Here is a 23,726-nt window from a genome sequence, read left to right on the forward strand (position 1 = left end):
TGTGGCACCTCCCTTCCATTTTCTCTCACTTGCTTCTTCTTTCACCATGTGATGTGCCTGCTCCCCCTTTGCTTTCTGCCATGACTGTAAACTTCCTGAGGCCTTCCTAGAAGCTGAGCAGATACCAACACCATGCTTTCTGTAAAGCCTGCAGAACCATGAGCCAATTAAGCCTCTTTTTTCATTTATTTATAGCAATGCAAGAATGACCTAATACATTACATAACCATGCTGCTCTGCCATCTCACTACTAGATGTTTATCAAAGAGAAATAAAATCCTATATCCAAACAAATACTTGTATATAAATGTTCATAGCAGCTGTATTTATAATAGCCAAATACTGAGAACAATACAAATAGCCACCAAAAGATGAATGGATAAACAAATCATATTATATTCCTACTATGGAGGACTACTATTCAGCAACACAAAGGAAGAGATTATTAATACATGTAACAACATGAATGAATCTCAGAATAATTATGTGGAATAAAAAATGTTAGTTGAAAAACAGCATGCACTCTATATAATTTCATTTATGTAAAATTCTAGAAAATTGCATTCTAACCTATAGTGACAAAAATTACATAAATGATTGCCTGTGGGTTGGTGGCAAGAAGGAATTACAAAAAAAGCATAAGGAACTTTTGAGAGAGATAGATGTGTTTTTTACCTCGAGTTGTAATGGTTTTACAGATTTATACATATGTCAAAACTCATCAAATTTTACACTTTAAATATATGCAATTTATTGTACACCAATTAGATCTCAAAAAAGCTGAAAAAACATGTAATTATTTGAAACAAAAGTCATGACACTATGTAATGTGAGGCTATTATTTATGTAGATATATTTGACAATAGCAAAAAAGACAAGGGGGTGTATATGTAACTATACTGCTCCAAGGTCCTACATTTTAAGTTAAGTAGGACAATATTAACTTTAGATAGTATTTTGATAATTTAAGAATGCATTTTGCAAGCATTAAAGCAGCCTCAAAAAATACAAAACTGGTATAGGTAAATAGCCAATAGAGGAATTAAAATAGAATGACAAAAATATTCAATTAACCAAAAGAAGACAGGGAAAACAAAGAACAGATGGGATAAATCTCAAAACAAATAGAAACTAGTAGAAATAAGATTAATCATATCAATAATTACATTAAATGTAAGTGAAGTAACACTTCAAATTAAAGTGAAGAGATTGTCATCCTGAATAAAAAAACAAGACTCAACTACAGATTGTTTACAAAAAGTATATAAGAATATGAACTAGTTATATGTAAAATGATGAGAAAAGATACGATGTGAACCATAAGCATAGGAAAACTGAAGTGTCTATATTAAGATTAAACAAAATGAACTCAAAAAAAGGAGAATTATCATAGCTACAAAGGAACATTTTATAATGATTAAAGGAAAAACCTAATAAAAGTATATTTGCTCAATAATTTAAAAATGGATACAGCAAAAATCAATAACATTAAAGGGAGAAATAGATAATTCTAAAATTATATTTTAATATCCCCTCTGAGTAATTAATAGAACTAAATAAAATATCAATAAAGACATAGAACTAGGGTGAGCAAAATTTTTCTATAAAAAGCAAGTCAGTATTGTAGGATTTTCAGGCCAATGTAGTCTCTGTCACATATTCTTTGTTTTGTTTTACGTTTTTGTTTTTTACAACCCTTAAAAATGCAAAAACCATTCTAAGTTCATAGAATGTATAAAAACATGCTACACACCTGATTTAATCCACAGGCTACAGTTAGCTGACTCGATACAGAAGATATGAATAATACTATTAGCCACCTTGATCTAACTGAGATTTTTTTTAACTGCAGATATACATTCTTCTCAAGTGTACATGGAATGTTCACCAAGACAGACCACATTCTGAACCATAAAACAAGTCTCAACACGTTGCAAAAGATAATACAGAGTATGCCCTCAGACCACAGTAGTTTTTTTTTTTCATTAGACATCAGTAATTTTAAGATATCTAGAAAGGTCCCAAACATTTGGAAATTAAACAATACTTTTCTAAATAACCCTACTTTGACCTACTAATGGGTCAAAGTAGGAATTACAGTAAATGTTAGAAAATTTTTAATTAAGTGATAAAATACAACGTATCTAAATACAACACACTTAAAGCAGTGCTTAGGGAAATTTAATCTTTAATTGCTTATGTGAAAAAAGAAGAAAGAGAATGATTTAAAGAACAAGCAAAATATAAATAATTGGTAGGTAAAGGATATATGGGAGTTCTGAATGCTATTCTTACCACTTTTCTGTTACTTAAAAAGAAAATGGAAAGTTCACAAAATACTCTCAATTTAGTTATTCATATGTGAGGGTGAGAAGTCAAAACAGATAAACAAAATTGGCTCAAGATAGTAGACTATTACTCTTTCTATTAGAAATCCCTAGAAATAGCCCCCCAGCCCCCATAACAATATATACGAAGTTTTGGTAAAACACTGAGGGTGACAGCAAACAAGAAAATTTCCTGTAACTAATAAAAGATAGAAATCATATTGGATGATATATACTGCGATAAGAATATAGAAAACCACAGTTAAAACGGTGATGCTCTAAATTCAAAATTCTCAGATCTGAAGAAGAATAATTAACTAAATAATTCTAGAATCAGAGATTAACTAAAGAATAACTTCCCAAAGAATAGGCTGGGTAGGTTAATTCCTCCTCTTCCTTGGCCTATATCAAGGTATAGGTTAGAAAGGTATTTCCCTCTGCATTAGTGGTTTGTAACATTGCCTGCACATGAAATCATCTGAGGCACTGAGGAGCTTTAAACATTACTAAGCCTAGATTCTGATTTAACTGGTCATACATGAGACCTGAGCATTAGACTTATGTTTGGTATTAAAGAAATAGCATAAACAGGAGAGAAATAAACTCACCTTACAAAGCTTATTAATGTAGAGTAACTGAGGACTTTGGTCCTGGCACAAGAATTTGGACGTGGCTCAAAGGAACAGAAAAGAATACTAAAATGTAAATAAATTGGTATTTCAAGTAGGCTCTAAGTGGACTATTTAATAAACGGATCATTTGGAAAAAAAAAACCATCATATTGGAATACAACTATGCTGTTTATAATAAAGAGTTAAATTTATATGGAAATTTAAAAATACTAGAAAAATACAGGTAGGTATTTTTATAATCTTAGTTAAGTCTTGACAAAGACACCACAAAACTGAAACCCTAAATAAAACATAATTTAAATGAACAAAATAAAAAAGGTAAATTTATCTATAGAGACAATACATGATTAACCAGTTAGCAATACAAGTAAAAGTGAGAATATATGTAGTATACATAAAGATAAAAAGGATAAACATTTTAAAAAATCATTATTTTGTAACAGGCAAATGGAAAAAGGACTTAAGTGTGTACCACTATAACATCAATCTATAAATCAAATGTTATTTTAAGGCCCTCACCAAAAACATAAATCATTAGAAAATTCTGCCTAATATATAAATTAATTGATTTTTGCTACCTATTCCATTTGGCAGTATACAAAAACTTTACTTACTAGTTGATATATGTTCTTGACTGTCTGCAATTCTTTCCTTTACTGATTTTGCAGGTGCTTTTTTGCTACCATGAATGGTGGTTGTGGAGAGTTCTTTCAGTTTCCAGTGGGTCCAAAAGCCTTTTTGAGGTTTTAAACCTGTTAATATAAAATACATATTTAGCCAAATAAATTTGGATTTTGAAAATACCTTTTAATTTGTCAAAGCATTTTTATGATAATTATACATTTCATCCTCACAACAAAAAAGTTCCTTTTTTGTTCCTTTTAAGCTGCGTAGGATTAGATAAGTCATCTAACCACTCTAAACATCTGTATCCTCAGCAATAAAAATGAGAATAACATAAATTATTTTGAAATATATGTTACAGTGTTGGTAAATGGGAAAGTACGACACAAATATGAACTAATATTATTATTAATATTATATGTTAACAATAATTATGACTATAAACTAACATGCTCATAAATGTAGCCAATATTTTCTCAGCGGTGAGTGTTCAATGAGGGTTATTCACTAGACTGAGCCATCAAATTGTAATTTTCTAAATGTTTTTAGATACAGTTATCACTTATTTAGCAGACTTCAGTTTGATTCACTTGAGTGCTTCTAGATAGATTGCCTATGTTTTAAAATATTGTGCATTAATAGAAAAATTGAAGTATAGTAAGGCCAACAGATCAGCAGATTGCGTTTATAAAGATGGTTTATTACTCACAGTTCCCAAGAGTAGGGGGATGTCATGCCACAGGGGGCCACATGGGCAAGCCCTGGGGCCAGTCAGGAGGCAGAGAAAGAGGGGAGAACTGTGGGGGAGAGTCTTTATTGTGCTTTCCTTAGGAAGGAAGAGGCAAGGCAAGAAGGCCTATGATTGACTACTTTAAATAATTTCAGCAGGCTTTAGTGCATAGGAGCTATCCCTATCTGGTACCTAGTCCTGGGATGATTTGGGCAGGTGGATAGTGACCCAGAGTGTAACAGCCAAATAAAGGAAATGGTTGTGTGTGACCTCTGAATTGGTTGGTTTGTTTAAAAATCAAAAAGCATTTAAAAAACATGCTCATGGGCAATTTGCCTCTAGTAATTAACTAACCCTAGGAAGTGCAGTCCTTCTAGGGTCATCAAGGTACCAGATGTCAAAGTATCAGAATATAGAAAATAAAATACATGGTTAATACTGTCCAGTATTGCATAAACCCTACTTGGTCCTGATATATAAAGAGAGAGAGGGATTACTATGTACCAAACTATGTGCTTGACACAAGGGGCGCAAAAGTCATTTCAATCTAGTCCCTGTCTGCCATCAAGGCAGACGTGAAATTATTTAACATGGTGCCTGATCCCTAGTAAGCACTTAATATGTTAGTTTCACTGTTACTTTTTTTTTTTTTTTTTTTTTGCAAATTAGCCACTGGTTGATATCTGACTACATTCCAATATTATTTACAAGTTTTAATTCAAACTGGTCAAAAACATGAATTGTTCCAAAGAATGACATTAATATAGAGCCACAACACTCGAAATTTATCTTTCACATTGCCAGTTTTAAAAAACTAAACTCTAGTAGGATCTATTCAAGTATTTCCTAGGAAATTGTTATCCTACAGGATTTAGAAACAAATGGCACATAAAATAAAGGAGCTAAAAACCTAAAATGTCTTTGCAATTATTTGGTAACTTACATATATTCTAATTTTCATTTTTCATTTTATAAAATTTATACAGACATACAATTTAAAGAGTGAAACTATATGTCAAACTATTTGTTTAATTTCCAAAGTCCCATAGTTCCTCACACATCCCCAAGACCATATCTTGCTTCCCAGAAACAACTATCTTTATCTGGGACCCATAACCATAGCACACAAAAAAAGGGCTATATTGTTACATTTTGATGTATTAATTTTAGGCATTCTATTGACGTCCAACTAGGGAAGATAAAGATTTAACGATCTTTCACCATCCTATCCCATTATCACCACATACAAGCTAACTTTCTATTCTTTACATAATATCAACTGTTATAATTTTCATTGTGTGAATATCAGCATTTACATTATTATAACTATGTAAAATCTTGTTGACAGCTGAACCAGTTTTCTCCTTTTGAATATAGAGAATAATGTGGTCAATTGAGACTTTAAAAATGAATCTGCTATACTTATTTTCTTAAGAAAATTTCTTTATCTGAAGTTAATAATTGTTGGATGTTTTTGTTTTCTTATGTTCTATGTACTTATAATTAACTTAGCTCCAAACTGCTCCCCCCACTATTGTCTAAATTGCCTTTGAATACATTCAGATGCATTAGAGATGCTTTCAGTTTAATATTCTTGGAGACATCTCTCCCAAAGCCTGCCAATGTGCTCGAATCTGAACAAATTTTTTCATTAGGCCTGTGCAGTTATCATTTAGGGAGCTCCCTTCACCAATATTTTGGAGATTCAATTTACATGTCTCATGTGTTAAAGCCTCCATTTCTTGACTCTCATCTTAACCTCTTCATTAATTTACGCCTTATTTTGGTGGTTTTTTTTTCTCCAATAACTTGATGAGGAAAGATGTATATAAGTTAACAATGTCTTTAGTTCATCTTTACACTTACCTGACAAATTGGTTGGGTCTAGGGTCCTAGGTTATAAATAATTTTCCCTTAGAATTTGTAAGACATTGTTCCATTCTCTTCTGTCTTTCAAAGCTGCTGTTAAGAGGGATGATACAATTCTGTTTCTTAATCTTTCTGTTCTCTGGAAGTTTTTTTTTTAGCATTTTCTTTTTGTTCTCTGGGTTCTGAGGACTCACAATTTACTGTGGCATACAGCAATTTTTATCCATTGTCCTAAGCACTAGATAACCTCTTTCAAACTAGAAACTCAAGTTTTTCAAGCATGGAAAACTTTTTGAAGTAATTCTTTGATTATTTCTTTGCTTTCTCTCTGTTTTCTCTTTTTGAATATAATATAGAGAATTGAGATGTCAAAAACAAAAAGTCTTCTGAAGGGTTAGTTTCTTCCCATTTGAGATGGATGCTTAAACAGATCACTGTGGTCTTCAGTCTTTATTCTTTTTTGAAAATACACATTAAAGGCCATAAATTACCTTCCAAGAACCTTAGCTATCATCTTATATATTTTGAGACATAGTATTTATTCTTGTCAACTTGTTCCAAACTAGTTTCCGTTTCTCTAATTTCCATTATGATATCTTCTTTGAAGATTGAGTTAGTAGGCACATATTTCTTATTTTATTTTTTCATTAACTTTTAAGTTCCAGGGAACATGTGTGGATGTGCAGGTTTGTTATATAGATAAACGTGTACTATGATGATTTGCTGCACAGATCCCCATCACCTAGGTACTAAGCCCAGCATCCATTAGCTATTCTTCCTGATGCTCTCCCTCCCTCTGCATCCCCAATAGGCCCTAGTGTTTGTTGTTCCCCTGCATATGTCCGTGTGTTCTTATCGTTCAGCTCCCACTTATAAGTGAGAACATGCAGTGTTTGGTTTTCTGTTCCTGGGTTAGTTCAGGAAAATAGCTTCCCGATGCATCCATATCCTTGCAAAGGACACGATCTCGTTCCTTTCTGTGGTTGCATAGTATTCCATGGTGTATATGTACTGCATATCCTTTATCCCGCCTATCATTGATGAGCATTTGGGTTGATTCTATGTCTTTGCTATAGTTAACAGTACTGCAATGAACACACATGTACATGTCTTTATAATAGAATGATTTATATTTCTTTGGGTATGTACCCAGTGAGCACAATGCCTCTCCAGCAAGGGAACAGAACTGGGTGGGGGCTCAGATAGATGAGCATGTTATTAGGCACATATTTCTTTTTATTATTATTATACTCTCAGTTCTGGGGTACATGTGCAGAACGTGCAGGTTTGTTACATATTTACACACGTAGGCACATATTTTTAATCTTCAACTTACATAAAGACTTCCTATTTTTTTATCATAGTTTCTAATGTATTGCATTGCATTCAATGAATGATTCCATATGATTTAAATCTCTTGAAAGCTGGAAGTATTTGATTTTTGGCTGAATATAAAAAGAATTTTTATAAATATTTTGTGTTTGAAAGTAATGTATATTTTTCAATTGTAGTGTTCTATATGTATACATTACTTCATGTTTGTTAATCATATTATTTAAATCGTTTATACCTGTCCTAGGTTTCATTTTTTTGCTTGCTTCTTCTATTAATTACTAAGAGTTGTACATTTCTTTCTGAATTATTTTTTGTCCCTTATCATTACCCACAATCTTCCAGAATTATTATGGCTATGCCAATAATTGAGATGATGTTCTTAGGTTCATACAAATTCTTCGATAAGGTGCCTATTCAAATATTTATTTTTTAAATTATTTATTTATTTAACTTTACATTCTGGGATACATGTGCAGAATGTGCAGGTTTGTTACATAGGTATACATGTGCCATGGTGGTTTGCTGCACCTATGAACCTGTCACCTAGGTTTTAAGCCCTGCATGCATTAGCTATTTGTCCTGATGCTCTGCCTTCTCTCGCCTCACCCTCTCCCCACTCGACAGGCCCTTGTGTGTGTTTTTCTCCTCCCTGTGTCCACGTGTTCTCATTGTTCAACTCCCACTTATGAGTGAGAACATGAGTTGCTTGGTTTTCTATTCCTGTGTTAGTTTGCTGAGGATGATGGCTTCTAGCTTCATCCATGTCCCTGCAGAGGGCATGATCTGATTCTTTTTTGTGGCTGCATAGTATTCCATGGTGTATATGTAACACATTTTCTTTATCCAGTCTATCATGGATGGACATTTGGGTTGGTTTCATGTCTTCGATATTGTGAATAGTGCTGCAATAAACATACATGTGCATGTATCTTTATAATAGAATGATTTATATTCTTTTGGGTATATATCTAGCAATGGAATTGCTGGATCAAATGGTATTTCTGATTCTAGATCCTTGAGGAACAGCCACACTGTCTTCCACAATGGTTGAACTAATTTCCATTCCCACCAACAATGTAAAAAGTGTTCCTATTTCTCCACGGCCTCACCAACATCTGTTGTTTCTTGACTTTCTAATAACCACCATTCTGACTGGTGTGAGATGGTATTTTACTGTGGCTTTGATTTGCATTTCTCTAATGATCAGTGATGTTGAGCTTTTTTTGATACATTTGTTGGCCACATAAATATCTTCTTTTGAGAAGTGTCTGTTCATATCCTTTGCCCACTTTTTGATAGGGTTGTTTTTTTCTTGTAAATTTGTTTAAGTTCCTTGTACATTCTGGATATTAAACCTTTGTCAGATAGGTAACTTGCAAAAATTTTCTCCCATTCTGTAGGTTGCCTGTTTGCTCTGATGATTCTTGCTGTGCAGAAGTTCTTTAGTTTAATTAGATCCCATTTGTCAATTTCAGCTTTTGTTGCAATTGCTTTTGGCAATTTCATCATTAAATCTTTGCCCATGCCTATGTCCTGAATGGTATTACCTAGGTTTTCTTCTAGGGTTTTTATGGTTTTTGGTTTTATGTTTAAGTCTTTAATCCATCTTGAATTATATTTTTATATAAGGTATAAGGAAGGGGTCCAGTTTTAGTTTTCTGCATATGGCTAGCCAGTTTCCCCAGCACCTTATTAAATAGGGAATCCTTTCCCCATTGCTCGTTTTTGTCAGATTTGCCAAAGATCAGATAGTTGTAGATGTGTGGTCTTATTTCTGAGGTCTCTATTCTGTTCCACTGGTCTATATGTCTGTTTTGGTACCAGAACCTTGCTGTTTTGGTTACTGTAACCTTGTAGGATAGTTTGAAGTCAGGTAGTGTGATGCCTCCAGCTTTGTTCTTTTTGCTTAGGAAGGTCTTGGCTATGTGGGCTCTTTTTTTGGTTCCATCTGAATTTTAAAGTAGTTTTTGCTAATTCTGTGAAGAATGTCAATGGTAGTTTGATGGAAATAGAATTAAATTTATAAATTACTTTGGGCAGTATGGCCATTTTCACAATATTGATTTTTCCTATCCATGAGGACAGAATGTTTTTCCATTTGTTTGTGTCCTCTCTTATTTCCATGAGCAGTGGTTTGCAGCTCTCCTTGAAGAGGTCTTTCATGTCCCTTGTTAGCTGTATTCCTAGGTATTTTATTATCTTTGTAGCAGTTGTGAATGGGAGTTTATTCATGATTTGGCTCTTTGCTTGTCTATTGTTAATGTATAGGAATGCTTGTGATGTTTGTATATTGATTTTGTATTCTAAGACTTTGCTGAAGTTACTTATCAGCTTAAGGAGTTTTGGGGCTAAGACTATGTGGTTTTCTAAATATAGGGTCATGTTATCTGCAAACAGATATAATATGACTTCCTCTCTTCCTATTCCATTTAAATATTTCACCCATTTTTAAACTGAGATGTTTGATTTCTTTTCAGTGAATTTTGAGCTCTTCATATGTCTCGATACCAATCTTTTATTATAAATATGATACTCCAGTGTTTTCTTCCAGGCTGTGAATTTTCTTTTCATTTCTATAAACAGTGCCTTCTGAGTAACAGAAGTTCTTAATTTTGATTAAATCCAATTTGTCAAGATTTTTCTGTTATGCACTATGCTTTTGATGTCTTAGCTAAGAAATTGTGCCTAATCTATTGTCACAAAAATTTCTTTCATGCTTTCTTCCAAAAGTTTTATAGTTTTAAGTTTTACACTTAGGGCTATAATCCATTTCAGTTAATTTTTGCATAGGTTAGAAGATTTGAATCAAAGTTTATTTTTCAACTTATGAATATCCACGAGCTCCAGGACAATTTTTTGAAAAGACCACTCTTTTCCATTTAGGAAGATCTCAGCCATTACCTTCTCAAATATTTCTTTTATAATATATTCTCTCTTTTCTCCTTTAGGGATTCCAATTACATATATGCCTGACAGTTTGAGGTTGTCTTACAGGTCTTGGATGCTCCGTTCTGTATTTTTCACTCTTTTTTCTCTCTGTGTTTCAGTTTGGGTAATTTCTCTGATCTATGTTCAAGTTAATGGATTCTTTCCTTGGGTGTGACAAGTTTATGCGATAAGTTTGTCAATGACATTCTTCATCTCTGTTCACGTGTTTATCATTTGATCCTTTCTTAGAGTTTTCAATGTCTCTGCTGAAATTACACATCTAAGTATGCATGTTGTGCACCTTTTCCACTAAAGCCTTTCACATATTAATTATGGTTATTTCAAATTTCCTGTCTGACATTCCAATCTATGAGCCTTACCTGAAACTGATTCTGTTGATTGCTTTTTCGCTTGACAGTGTTTTCTTTTTCTATGGCTTTTTTGCATACCTTATAATTTTTGTTGAAGCCCAAATATATTATGCAGTGTAGTAAAGATGAGGTAAGTAGTTTTCATGCCTGAAAATGGGCTTCTTCTTTTGCTCAAATTTAGTGAGAGAAACTGACCAAATCTAGTCTAGAATGAACTGTGTTTATGTTTTCTTGTTGCTATTATTACTTTTAGTACTGATATGCTTCAAATTCCTCTTAGGATGGGAACTATTATTCCAGAAGTGTTTTGTTGTGTTTGTCTGTCTATCAACTTTAGATCTTCTCTTTGTGCCTTCTTCTCAAAAACAGTATTTTTATACACTACTTTCCCCTCTCTCAGAAATAAACTGCTGATATTTGTTAGTTGATGTTTGTTAGATGGGTGGCAATGGGATATCCTCCGTTGCCCTGAATCAGCTCAGTGATGGGCTATGTTCCTGTGTCTTGGAATGGGGTCTTCTCAATGATCCAGACTTGCTCCAGCTGTAGCACACCTCTAATATTTTGGATCTGGTATGTAGTCCTGGCCTCACAAGTAGAGGGTTTTTTCTCTGCTTCTTTCTTGTAGGTAAATCAGGTCTTCACCAGTTCTTTAAGGACAATAGGGTTTGCTGTCCCCATGCCAAGACTTAAAAAAATTTTTTTATTGTTATTTTTTACATAGAGTAGGGGCTTTATCCCTTTCCTTCAGTGACTGCTCTTCCATTCTCCCAGACATTCTCAGGATTGTCACACTATCCCTAAGCTTTCTTATGAGGTCCGTGGTGTACAACATAAATGTAGGGCAACTTCTCTTTTATCCGCACACTAACCTATGCTCAGCTTTTAGCAATTCACTAAAAATTTCTGCTAAATTGTTCTTACTTGATTTTATGGCAAAGTACTGCATCTCCTCCAGGTAAACAAGGCTTGCATCCCCTCTCTGCTTGGTGGCTACTTTTTAAAAATAGATTTTGGATTGGTGCCTACAACTTCTGATGGGTTCAGGAAAGGTTTTGAAATTGCAGATAGTTCAGTGTTTTTTGGTAGAAGGGAGGGAGCAATGTATTTTTAGCTATCTAAATCCTAGGCAGAAGCCATAAGTAATGGCACAGGTTTTAATTTTACTTTTTGTAAGGCTGGGAGGTGGAATTCAGTCATAAAGGTTGTGACATAGTCTAGCCAGTTATACAAAACCTTAATGTGTCTCTGTGGTGGGCAGAGGCAGTCTTCAAAATCACCCATGTTCTAATCCCCCAAAACTATGAATATGTCTTGTTATATGGTGAAGGGGACTTAAGGGAGAAGATAGAATTAAGTTTGCTAATTGGCTGACCATAAAATAGGGTGATTATATTGTTCAGGCAGGCTCAATGAATTCACAAGAATCCTTAAATGTGGAAGAGAGAGGCAAAGCAGTCAGTGTCAAAGTGATGTGATATGAGATCAGACACTTATGACTTTGAAAATGGAAAAGGGCTATAAGGCAAATACAGAGAGCTTTTAGAAGCTACAAAGAAACAGATTCTCCCAAAAAGCCTCTAAAGGAACATATCTCTGTCAATATCTTGATTTTACTCCAGTTAGACTTCTAACTTCCAGAACTGTAAGATATACATTTGTGTTGTTATAATCACTAAATGGCAACTTGTTACAGCAGCAATAGAAAACTAATACAGCCTCTTATGATCCTTTTTTTCCCTTATTGTGTATAAGTCACTTAGGCAATGAAAATTTTAGTTGTGAAAAAATGAACCAAAACTAAAGCCAGTTGTTAATGAAATTAATGGAACTCAGTATACTGTAAACAGCCTAAGAAAGTGATTACTTCATCCTGAAGAAGAATATATGATACATTAAAGAGAACATTGAATCTAGTATTTTAGATCTATAATACAAACATTTCCTCAACAAAGAAATAAAAATATGTTTTATAAAATTCTTTCAACAAGTGCTTTTGCCAGTGCAAAATAGTCACAAATAAAAGATAAAAATCTATTTGAGTCACAAATATAAGTTGAGAAAATCATTCATGAGAATTAGACTCAGAAAACATGTGATTCTTGATGGATATAAACTGTAAGAGAAAACAGTGTAAGAAAAATCTATACAAACATATTAATGATTAAATAAATCATAGAGGCTTTACTGCAGCTACTATTGCCTTTGTTTTCAACTTAACTTTTTGTAAATTCATATAAATATTCAAAAAATGAACAAATCATAAATGTATAGCTCAATTAATTTTTTACAAATTTAATATATAGTGCTCACATAACCAGCACCTAGGAGTCCTCTGTTCTAGTTACTACCCATTCCAAGGGTAACTATTAGTCTCACTACTAACACAATAGATTAGTTTTATAGATGTTGACCTTTATATAAATAGACTCATACAGCATCTACTCACTTGTATCTGGCTTTTTCTTTTTGTTAGTTTAACTAAGTTTGTGTGATTTAACCATATTGTTGTATATAGATATAATTTGTTCACTCTTATTTCTGGTAATATTTCATTGTATGAATATTCTGCAATTTACGTAAACTTCATATTACTGATGGGCACTTTTACAGTTTCTGTCTTGATGATTATAGACAGGCCTGATATGAACAATTTGCTCTTTTTTCGGTGTACAGAAATGTGCACATTTCTATAGGGCATGTACCTGGAAGTCATACATATTCTGTGACAAAAGTATGCATACGCTCAGCTTTAGTAGATATTGGCAGTTGTCCAAAATGATTGTATTAACCTACACTCTCACCAGCATGGTTATCTTTTATCTTAAAAAATATAGGTTTGTGTTTTTATAGGATTTTAAGATGGCTGCCTACGGTTGTTGAATGCCAGTACTCCTCAGAAAGATTAAAGTTACAGGTTGATGGTCATGACCTGAGTGAAAAGCTAAGGGAATTATGCTCAAAACTGTTGGGAGAACACTGTATTAGTTCATTTTCATACTGCTATGAAGAAAATACCCCAGACTGGGTAATTTATAAAGAAAAAAGAGGTTTAATGGACTCACAGTTTCACACGGCTGGGGAGGCTGCACAATCATGGCAGAAGGCAAAGGAGGAGCAAAACTAGGTCTTACATGGCAGCAGACAAGAATGATCATGTTCAGGGGAACAGCCCTTTATAAAACCTTCAGATCTCATGAGACTTATTCACTATCATGAGAACAGCATGGAAAAAAAAACACTCCCATGATTCAATTATTTTCCACCGGGTCCCTCCCATAACACATGGGGATTATGTGCTACAATTCAAGATGAGATTTGGGTGGGGAACACAGCCAAACCATATCATTCCATGCCTGGCCCCTCCCAAAACTCATGTCCTGACATTTCAAAATACAATCATGCCCTTGCAACAGTCCCCCAAAGTCTCAACTCATTCCACCATTAACTCAAAAGTCTACAGTCCAAAATCTCATCTGAGACAAAGCAAGTCCCTTCTGACTATGAGCCTGTAATATCAAAAGCAACTTAATTACTTCCTAGATAAAATGCGGGTACAGGCATTTGGTAAATATACCTGTTCCAAATGGGAGAAGTTGACCAAAGTGAAGGGGCTACAGGCCCCATGCAAGTCTGAAATCCAGCAGGGCAGTCAAATCTTAAAGCTTCAAAATGATCTCCTATGACTCCATGTCTCACATCTACATCATGCTGATGCAAGAGATGGGCTCCCATGGCCTTGGGCAGCTCCACCCCTGTGGCTTCGCAGGGTACAGCTTCCCTCTTGGCTGCTTTCATGGGTTGGCATTGAGTGTCTGTGGCTTTTACAGGCACATGGTGCAAGCTGTCCGTGGAGCTACAATTCTGGGGTCTAGAGGAAAGTGGCCCTCTTCTCACAGCTCCACTAGGCAGTACCCCTGTGGGGACTCTATGTGGGGACTCTTACCCCACATTTCCCTTTCACACTGCCCTTGCAGAGGTTCTCCATGAGGGTTCCACCCCTGCAGCACACCTCTGCCTGGATATCCAGGCATTTCCATACATCCTCTAATTTCTAGGCAGAAGGTACCAAACCCCAATGCTTAACTTCTGTGCACCCTCAGGCTCAACACCATGTGTAAGCCACCAAGGCTTGCACCCTCTGAAGCAATGTCCTGATCTGTACATTGTATGTTGGCTCCATTTCATCCATGGCTGGGACACAGGGCACCAAGTCCCAAGACTGCACAAAGCAGCAAGGCCCTGGACCCAGCCCACAAAACCACTTTTTCTTCCTAGGCCTCCCAGCTTGTGATGAGAGGGGCTGCTGTGAAGACCTCTGACATGCCCTGGAGATATTTTCCCCATTGTCCTGGCAATTAACAGTTGGCTCCTCATTACTTATGCAAATTTCTGCAGCTGGTTTGAATTTCCCCTCAGAAAATGGGCTTTTCTTTTCCGTCGCATTATTGGGCTGCAAATTTTCTGAACTTTTATGCTTGGCTTCCCTTTCAAACATAAATTCCAATTCCAAACCATATATTTGTGAATACATAAAGCTGAATGCATTTAAGAGCACCCAAGTCACATCTTGAATGCTTTGCTGCTTAGAAATTTCTTCTGCCAGATACTCTAAATCATCTCTCTCAAGTTCAAAGTTCCACAGATCTCTAAGGTAGGGGGAAAATGCCATTAGTCTCTTTGCTAAAGCGTAGCAAGGAACACTTTTGCTCCAGTTTCCAATAAATTCCTCATCTCCGTCTGACACCACCTCATCCTGGACTTTATTGTCCATATCACTATCAGCATCAAAATGCTGATAGTTAAAGCCATTCAACAAATCTCTAGGAAGTTCCAAACTTTCCCACATCTTCCTGTCTTCTGAGCCCTCCAAGTCTCCAGGAAGTTCCAAACTTTTCCACATGTTTATGTTTTCTTCTGAGCCCTCCAAACTGTTTCAACCTCTCTGCCTGTTATCCTGTTCCAAAGTTGCTTCCACATTTTTGGGTATCTTAATAGTACCCTGCTCTCCTGGTGCCAATTTACTGTATTAGTCTGTTATCATACTGCTGTGAAGAAATACCTAAGACTGGGTAAATTATAAAGAAAAAGGAGGTGTAATTAAACTCACAGTTTCACATAGCTGGGGAGACCTCACAATCATGGTGGAAAGCAAAGGAGGAGCAAAGGCACATCTTACATGGTGGCTGGCAAGAGAGAGCATTTGCAGGGGGAGCTGCCCTTTATAAAACCATCAGATCTTGTGAGACTTATTTACTATCATGAGAACAGCGTGGGAAAAACTCATCCCCATGATTCAATTACCTCCCACCAAATCCCTTCCACGACACATGGGAGCTACAGTTCAAGATGAGATTTGCGTGGGGACACAGCCAAACCATATCAAACCCCCAGGAAGAAGCTGGGCTGCAGGAAAGGAAGACAGCAAGAGTCTGGTAGAGATTGATGCCTGGAGAACTTGAAGTCCCAGTGAAAGGATAGGTGGAAATATTTCTTTGCTCCCCTCACCCCAAGACAGACTACTGACCACTGAATTGTCAGAGTCCCTCTTCCCTTCTGAGCACAAGCAATGCTGTTGGAAGTGATATGGGAACTTCCTGGGGGTACAGCACAGGGCAGCCAGATTGTGCATGTGTGTTCACGCTCCCCTCAAACCTGAATTGAGGTGGTGGGTGCCATACTGCTTGTACTCTTGTTATGGGACACTGTCTCATCCAGGGAATCTTAGCCCTGTGTTGTTGCATCACCAGATCATCTGGAAACATGCTCTGGAACACACTCTGACTTTGGCAATCACAGGGGACCAGCCAGACCCTAGGGAGCTGTGGGATTCCTGAAGACCTAGCCCTTAGCATGGGCTGCCCCAAGGAAAAGGGGCAGTGCAGCCCATTAAAGTGCCCTTTGAAACAAAGGAAACATGGGTGTGTGGTGATCTCTGAAAGGGGCAATGTTGTTCTGCCTAGCAAAAGGGCAGCAACTAGTGGCTGACAATGGACATGGAGAGGGGTTCATCTCTTACTCCCCTTGTCTACAGCTGTGGACATAGCCAAGGCTTTCCCCACTGGGAACTAAAGCAAACAAACTTGGAGACAGCCTTTCCTATGCTATTTGTGTCAGTTACACCTCCCTGAAAGCGTGCCTGCTGCCACCTGAGCTTGCACAAAGGGAGGGCTTATCTCCCCTTCCTGCAAAAGAGTGCAGACTAGCTGCAGAGCTGTTTGGAGCTGGGGAGAGAGTTTCTTCCCCAGGCCATTTTGGTAGCTACCAGATGGGTGTTTTCCATGGACCTAGTCACATCGTGGTCTCCAGATAAAGAACAGAATCTATTTTAACTGAAGCTTGCAAGCCCTATGACAGGGGCATGATAGGAAAGCAAATTATATTTCTACCTGCCAAAGATGAGGAGATGGTGCAGCCCCCACGTCATTTCTCCACCCCAGACCTCAGCACATTCAACCATGAACTCCCTCCACCACCCCTATCAGGGTGGCATTTCCACTCATTATCAAGATATTGGAGGGTGATCTGGCTTCCAGTCTTAAGCACCACCTACTGTACTAGGAACTGAACTGCACCACCAAATAACCTGCTGAAACACACCATGCTAGGGCAGGAGATAAGCTTCCTAAGACGTCCACACTCTCAGCCGCACAGAAGACAGTGAGTCAGCTCATACACCCAATACACAGCTACAACAAGAGCCATTTGAGAAAATCATGTCCAAAAGCTATCTATAAGCAAGGAACCCGTAACAGTGTCTTAGCCCCTGGAGATCACCCAGGAACAAACCAAAATGATCATACACAACATACACTACAGTCAGACCCACAAAGGAGAAAAGAATAAAAAATTTAGAAGTCCCATCTAAATGATAGCAAATTTAAAAATAAGAAGTGATAGCTTCTTCAGTTGAGAAGGATTCTGTGCAAAAACTCTGGAAGCAAATAAGACAGAGTGTTTTGACATCCCCAAAGGAATCACAGTCATTTCTCTAGCAATGGATATGAACCAAATGAAAATTCTAAAATGACACATAAAGAATTCAAAATATGGATTGTAAGGAAGCTCAATAAGACCCAAGACAAAGTTGAAAAACAACACAGATAAAAAATTCAGAACATGAAAGATGAAATCGATATATTTTAAGGAACCAACAGAACTTCTAAAAATAAAAAACTCTCTGAAAGAATTTCAAAATACAGTTTAAAGCTTTAACAATAGACTAGACCAAGTAGAAGAAAAAAATTTCAGAGCTTGAAAACTAGTCTTTCAAATTAACCCAGTCATACAAAAATTAAAAAAAGAAAGAATTTTTTAAAATGAAAGAAGTCTTTAAGAGATACGGGATTACGTAAAGCAACCAAACCTATGACTTAAAAACATTTCTGAGGGAGAAGAAGAAAAAGGAATTTGAAAACACATTTGAGGGAATAATTCAGGAAAATTTCCCTGATCTTGCTAGAGATGAACACATCCAAATACAAGAAATTCAAGGACACCTGGGAGATTCTATACAAAACAAGCTTCACTAAAGCATACAGTAATCAGACTCTCCATCTCTACTCTCCATACAGTACTCAGACTCTCTTTCTTTTACTCTCTTCAATGTGAAAGAAAAAATCTTAAGAGCAGATGTAGAGAAGCAGCAAATCAGCTATAAAGAAAATCTCATCAGACCAACAGCAGACTTCTAAGCAGAAACCTTGAAGCTAGCAGAGACGCTAGAAGAGTGAGCCTAGGGTTAGTCTTCTTAAAGAAAACAAAAAGCCAGCTGATATGGTTTGGCTGTGTCCCCACCCAAATCTCATCTTCAATGCCCACATGTTGTGGGAGGGTTGCAGTGGGAAGTAATTGAATCATGACGGCAGGTTTTTCCCTGCTGTTCTTGGGATGGTGAATAAGTCTCACAAGATCTGATAGTTTAAAAAATGGGAGTTTCCCCGCACAAGCTCTCTCTTTGCCTGCTGCCATCCATGTAAGAAATGACTTGCTTCTCCCTGCCTTCCACCATGATTGTGAGGCCTCCCCAGCCATGTGGAACCCTAAGTCCATTAAATCTTTTTCCTGTATAAATTACCCAGTCTCGTATATGTCTTTATTAGCAGCACAAAAGCAGACTAATTCAGTAAATTGGTACAGGTATAGTGGGGTGCTGCTAAAAAGATACCAAAAAATGTGGAAGAGACTTTGGAACTGGGTAACAGGCAGAGGTTGGAACAATTTGGAGGGCCCAGAAGACAGGAAGATGTGAGGAAGTTTGGAACTTCCTAGAAATTTGTTGAATGGCTTTCACTATCAGCATTTTTATGCTAATAGTGATATGGACAATGAAATCCAGTCTGAAGTGGTCTCAGATGGAGATGAAGAACTTGTTGGAAACTGGAGCAAAGGTGACTCTTGTTATATTTTAGCAAAGAGACTGGTGGCATTTAGGCCCTGCCCTAGAGATCTGTGGAACTTTGAACTTGAGAGAGATGATTTAGGTTATTTGGTAGAAGAAGTTTCTAAGCAGCAAAGCATTCAAGATGTGACTTGGATGCTGTTAAAAGCATTCAGTTTTAAAGGGAAACAGAGCACAAAAGATTAAAAAAAATGCAGCCTGATTATGCGATAGAAACGAAAATCCCATTTTCTGAGGAGAAATTCAAGGCAGCTGCAAAATTTGCATAAGTAATGAAGAGCTGAATGTTAATGCCCAACACAATGGGGAAAATGTCATCAGGGCATGTCAGAGGTCTTCATGGCAGCCCCTCCCATCACAGGCTTGGAGGCCTAGAAGGGAAAGATGGTTTTGTCGGCTGGGCCTAGGGCTCCCTGCTCTGTGCAGCCTAGGGACTTGGTTTCCTGTGTTCCAGCCACTCCAGTCATAGCTAAAAGGGGCTCGAGTGGTTTGTTCAGGGGGTGGAAGCCCCAAGCCTTGGCAGCCTCCATGTGGTGTTGAGCCTGCAGGTGCACAGAAGTCAAGAATTGAGGTTTGGGAACCTCCGCCTAGATTTCATAGGATGTATGGAAATGCCTCGATACCCAGGCAGAAGTTTGCTGCATGGGAGGGACCCTCATGGAGAACCTCTGCTAGGGCAGTGCAGAAGGAAAATGTGGGGTCAGAGCCCCCACAGAGTCCCTATTGGGGCACTGCCTAGTGGAGCTGTGAGAAGATGGCCACTGCTCTCCAGTCCCCAGAATGGTAGATCCACTGACAGCCTTCACTGTGCACCTGGAAAAGCCACAGACACTCAACGCCAGCTGGTGAAAGCAGCCTGGAGGAGGGATATACCCTGCAAAGCCACAGGTATGGAAGTGCCCAAGCCTGTGGAAGTCCACCTCTTGCATCAGTGTGACCTGGATGTGAGACATGGAGTCAAAGGAGATCATTTTGGAGCTTTGAGATTTGACTCCCCCACCAGATTTCAGACTTGCATGGGGTCCGTGGCCCCTTTGTTTTGGCCAATTTCTCCCATTTGGAATGGCTGTATTTACCCAACGCCTGTACTCTAATTGTATCTAGGAAGTAACTAACTTGCTTTTGATTTCACAGGCTCATAGGCAGAAGGGGCTTGCCTTGTCTCAGATGAGACTTTGGATTGTGGACTTTTGAGTTAATGCTGAAATGAGTTAAGACTTTGAGGGACTGTTGGGAAGGCATTATTGGTTTTGAAATGTAAGGACATGAGATTTGGGAGGGAATCGGGGTAAAATGATATGGCTTGGCTGTGTCCCCACCCAAATCTCATCTTGAATTCCCACATGTTATGGGAGGGACCCAGCGGGAGGTAATTGAATCATGGGGGCAGGTTTTTCCCTGATGTTCTTGGGATAGTGAATAAGTCTCATGAGATCTGATGGTTTTAAAAATGGGAGTTTCCCTGCAAAGTTCTCTCTTCGCCTGCTGCCATCCATGTAAGACATGACTTGTTCCTCCTTGCCTTCTGCCATGATTGTGAGGCCTCCACAGCCATATGGAACTGTAAGTCCATTAAACTTAAGTCCATTAAACCTTTTTCCTGTATGAATTACCCGATCTTGGATATGTCTTTATTAGCAGCATGAAAACAGACTAATAAACCAGCCAATCATTTTATATGCTGCCAAATCGAGCTTCCTAAATGAAGGAGAAATAAAACACTAAAGTAATTTGTCACCATTAGATCAGTTCTACAGGACCTGCCTATAACAGACCCATCGAATGTGTACAGATACCTAGAGACTCAAAGTTAAAGGGTGGAGAAATATATATATATATATATCACAAACAGAATACAAAAATGAACAGGAGTAGTACTCTTACATCAAATAAAGCAGACTTTAAAACAATGGTAAAAAAAAAGGCAAAGAAGGACATCATATGATATTGAAGGGTTCAATTCAACAAGATTTAACGATCTTAAATATATATGAAGCCAACAATGGAGCACAAAGATGCATAAAACAAAGAATAATAAACCTTAGAAAAGAGATGGACATCAATACAGTAATAGTGGAGGACTTCAACACCCCACTGACAGACCTAGATACCATCAAGGTAGAAAATCAAGAAAGGAACTCTGGACTTAAACTGGACTCTAGATCAAATGAACCTAATAGACATTTAAAGAAGATTCTACCCAACAATTGCAAAAGAAACATTTTTCTCATCAGCATATGGAACATTCTCCAAAACTGACCAGATGCTTAGCAATAAAGCAAGTCTCAATAAATTTCAAAAACTGAAATTGTATCAAGTATCTTATCAGACCACAGTGGAATAAAATTAAAAATCAATCCTAAAATGAACTCTCAAAGTTACATAAGTACAGGGAAACGAAACAACTTGCTCCTGAAGGACTTTTGGGTAAAAAATGAAATTTGGACAGCAATAAAAAAATTTTGAAATCAATGAAGCAGACACATAATATACCAAAACATCTAAGATATGGTAAAATCTGTGCTGAGAGTAAAGTTTACAGTGTTAAATGCCAACATCAAAAATATCGAGATCTCAAATTAACAACCTAATATTTACCCCAAGGAACTAGAAAAACAAGAACAAACTAAACCCAAAGCTACAAGAAGAAAATAAATAACAAAGATAAGAGCAGAAGTAAATGTAATTGAGATTAAGAAAGTGATACAAAACATTAATGAAAAGTTGGTTATTTGAAAGGAGAAACAAGATTGATAGACCACTAGGTAGATTTGCCAAGCAAAAAAGAAAGAAGATTCAAATAAGCACAGTCAGAAATGATAAAACTGACTTACCACTGATATCAGAGAAATACAAAGGATCATCAGAGACTATTTTGAACATCTCTATGCGTACAAACTAGAAAACCTAGAAGAAATGGATAAATTTTGTGGAATATACAACCTCCCATGATTGAACCAGGAAGAAACAGAAATTCTGAACAGATCAAGTAGGATTAATAAAATTGAATCAATTAAAAAAACAACAAAAAAGTCCAGGACCAGACAAATTCACAGTCAAATGTTACCAGATGTTCAAAGAAGAGCTAGTTTCAATCTTATTGAAACTACTTCAAAACATCAAGGAGGAGGGAATCTCATCTAACTGATTCTACAAAACCAGTATCACCCAGTACCAAAATCAGGTAAGGACATTGTAAAAAAGAAAACTACAGTTCAATATCTCTGATGAACACGGATGTAAAAATTTTCAAAAACACAACCAGCAAACTGATTCCAACAGCACATCCAAAAAGATAATGCATCACGGTCAAGTGGGTTTTATTCCAGGGATGTAAGGATGGCTCAAGATATGAAAATCAATAATGTGATATATTATATAAACAGAATTAAAAACAAAAACCATCCAATCATCTCAATATATGCAGAATAAGCATTCAACAAAATCCAACATCCCTTCAGTCATCAAAGGAACCATACCTCAAAATAGTAAGAACCATCAAACACACAGCCAACATCATACTAAATGGGAAAAAGCTGGAAACATTCCCCATGAGAACCAAAATAAGACATGTATGCATGCTCTTACCACTCCTATTCAACACTGTACTGTAAATTTGTCCAGAAAACTCAGGCAAGAGAGAAATAATAGAAGACACCCAAATTGGAAAAAAGGTCAAATTATTTGTTTGCTATGACATGATCTTTTACCTAGAAAACTTTAAGTATTCCTCCAAAAGACTCACAGATTTAATAAATTATTTCAGTAAAGTTTCAGGAAATAAAACAGTGTACAGAAATCAGTAGCATTTCTACACACTGATAATGTTCAAGCTAAAACCAAACCAAAACTCAGTCCCATTTACAACAGACATATACACAAAAATTAAATACCTAGGAATACATTTAACTAAGAAAGTGAAAGATCTCTACAAAAGAGAACTACATAACACTGATGAAAGAAATCTCAGAAGACACAAATGAATCAAAAAAGATCCCATGTTTACCGGTTGTAAGAATCAATATCATTAAAATGACCATGATGCCCAAAACAATCTACTGATTCAATGCAATTCCTATCAAATTACTAATGTCTTTTTTTGACAGGATTAGAAAAAACAACCCTAAAATTAATATGGAATCAAAAAATGTCTGTGTATCCAAAGCAATTCAGCAAAAACAACAAAGTTGGAGGTATCACATCACATGACTTCAAGTTAAACTACAAAGCTATAGTAACCCAAATAACATAGTGCTGGTACAATAGACACATAGATCAATGAAGCAAAATAGAGAACCTATAAATAAACCCACATATCTGCAACCAATTGATCTTTGACTAAGTCAACAAAAATAAACAATAGAGAAAGAACACCTATTCAATAAATGGTGCTGGGAAAACTGGATAGCCATATGCAGAAAATGAAACTGGACCCCTATCTCTCATCATATGCAAAAATTAACCTAAGATAGATGAAAGACTGAAATATAAGAACTGAAACTATAAAAT

At 36.6% G+C, this 23,726-nt stretch overlaps 1 protein-coding gene across 6 annotated transcripts in view; it reads right to left on the reverse strand.

Annotated features, from left to right (window-relative positions):
- Positions 1–23,726, reverse strand: part of FAM227B (family with sequence similarity 227 member B) — a 297,097-nt gene that overhangs the window by 182,767 nt on the left and 90,604 nt on the right. For all 6 annotated transcript variants that reach the window (XM_063794131.1, XM_063794130.1, XM_063794134.1 and 3 more), the window contains one exon: positions 3,574–3,711. In XM_063794131.1, coding sequence (XP_063650201.1) covers positions 3,574–3,711 — 138 coding nt within the window. The remainder of the gene's footprint in view (positions 1–3,573; positions 3,712–23,726) is intronic.

The sequence above is a fragment of the Pan troglodytes genome, chromosome 16 (assembly GCF_028858775.2).
Source record: "Pan troglodytes isolate AG18354 chromosome 16, NHGRI_mPanTro3-v2.0_pri, whole genome shotgun sequence".
NCBI classification, from domain to species: domain Eukaryota; kingdom Metazoa; phylum Chordata; class Mammalia; order Primates; family Hominidae; genus Pan; species Pan troglodytes.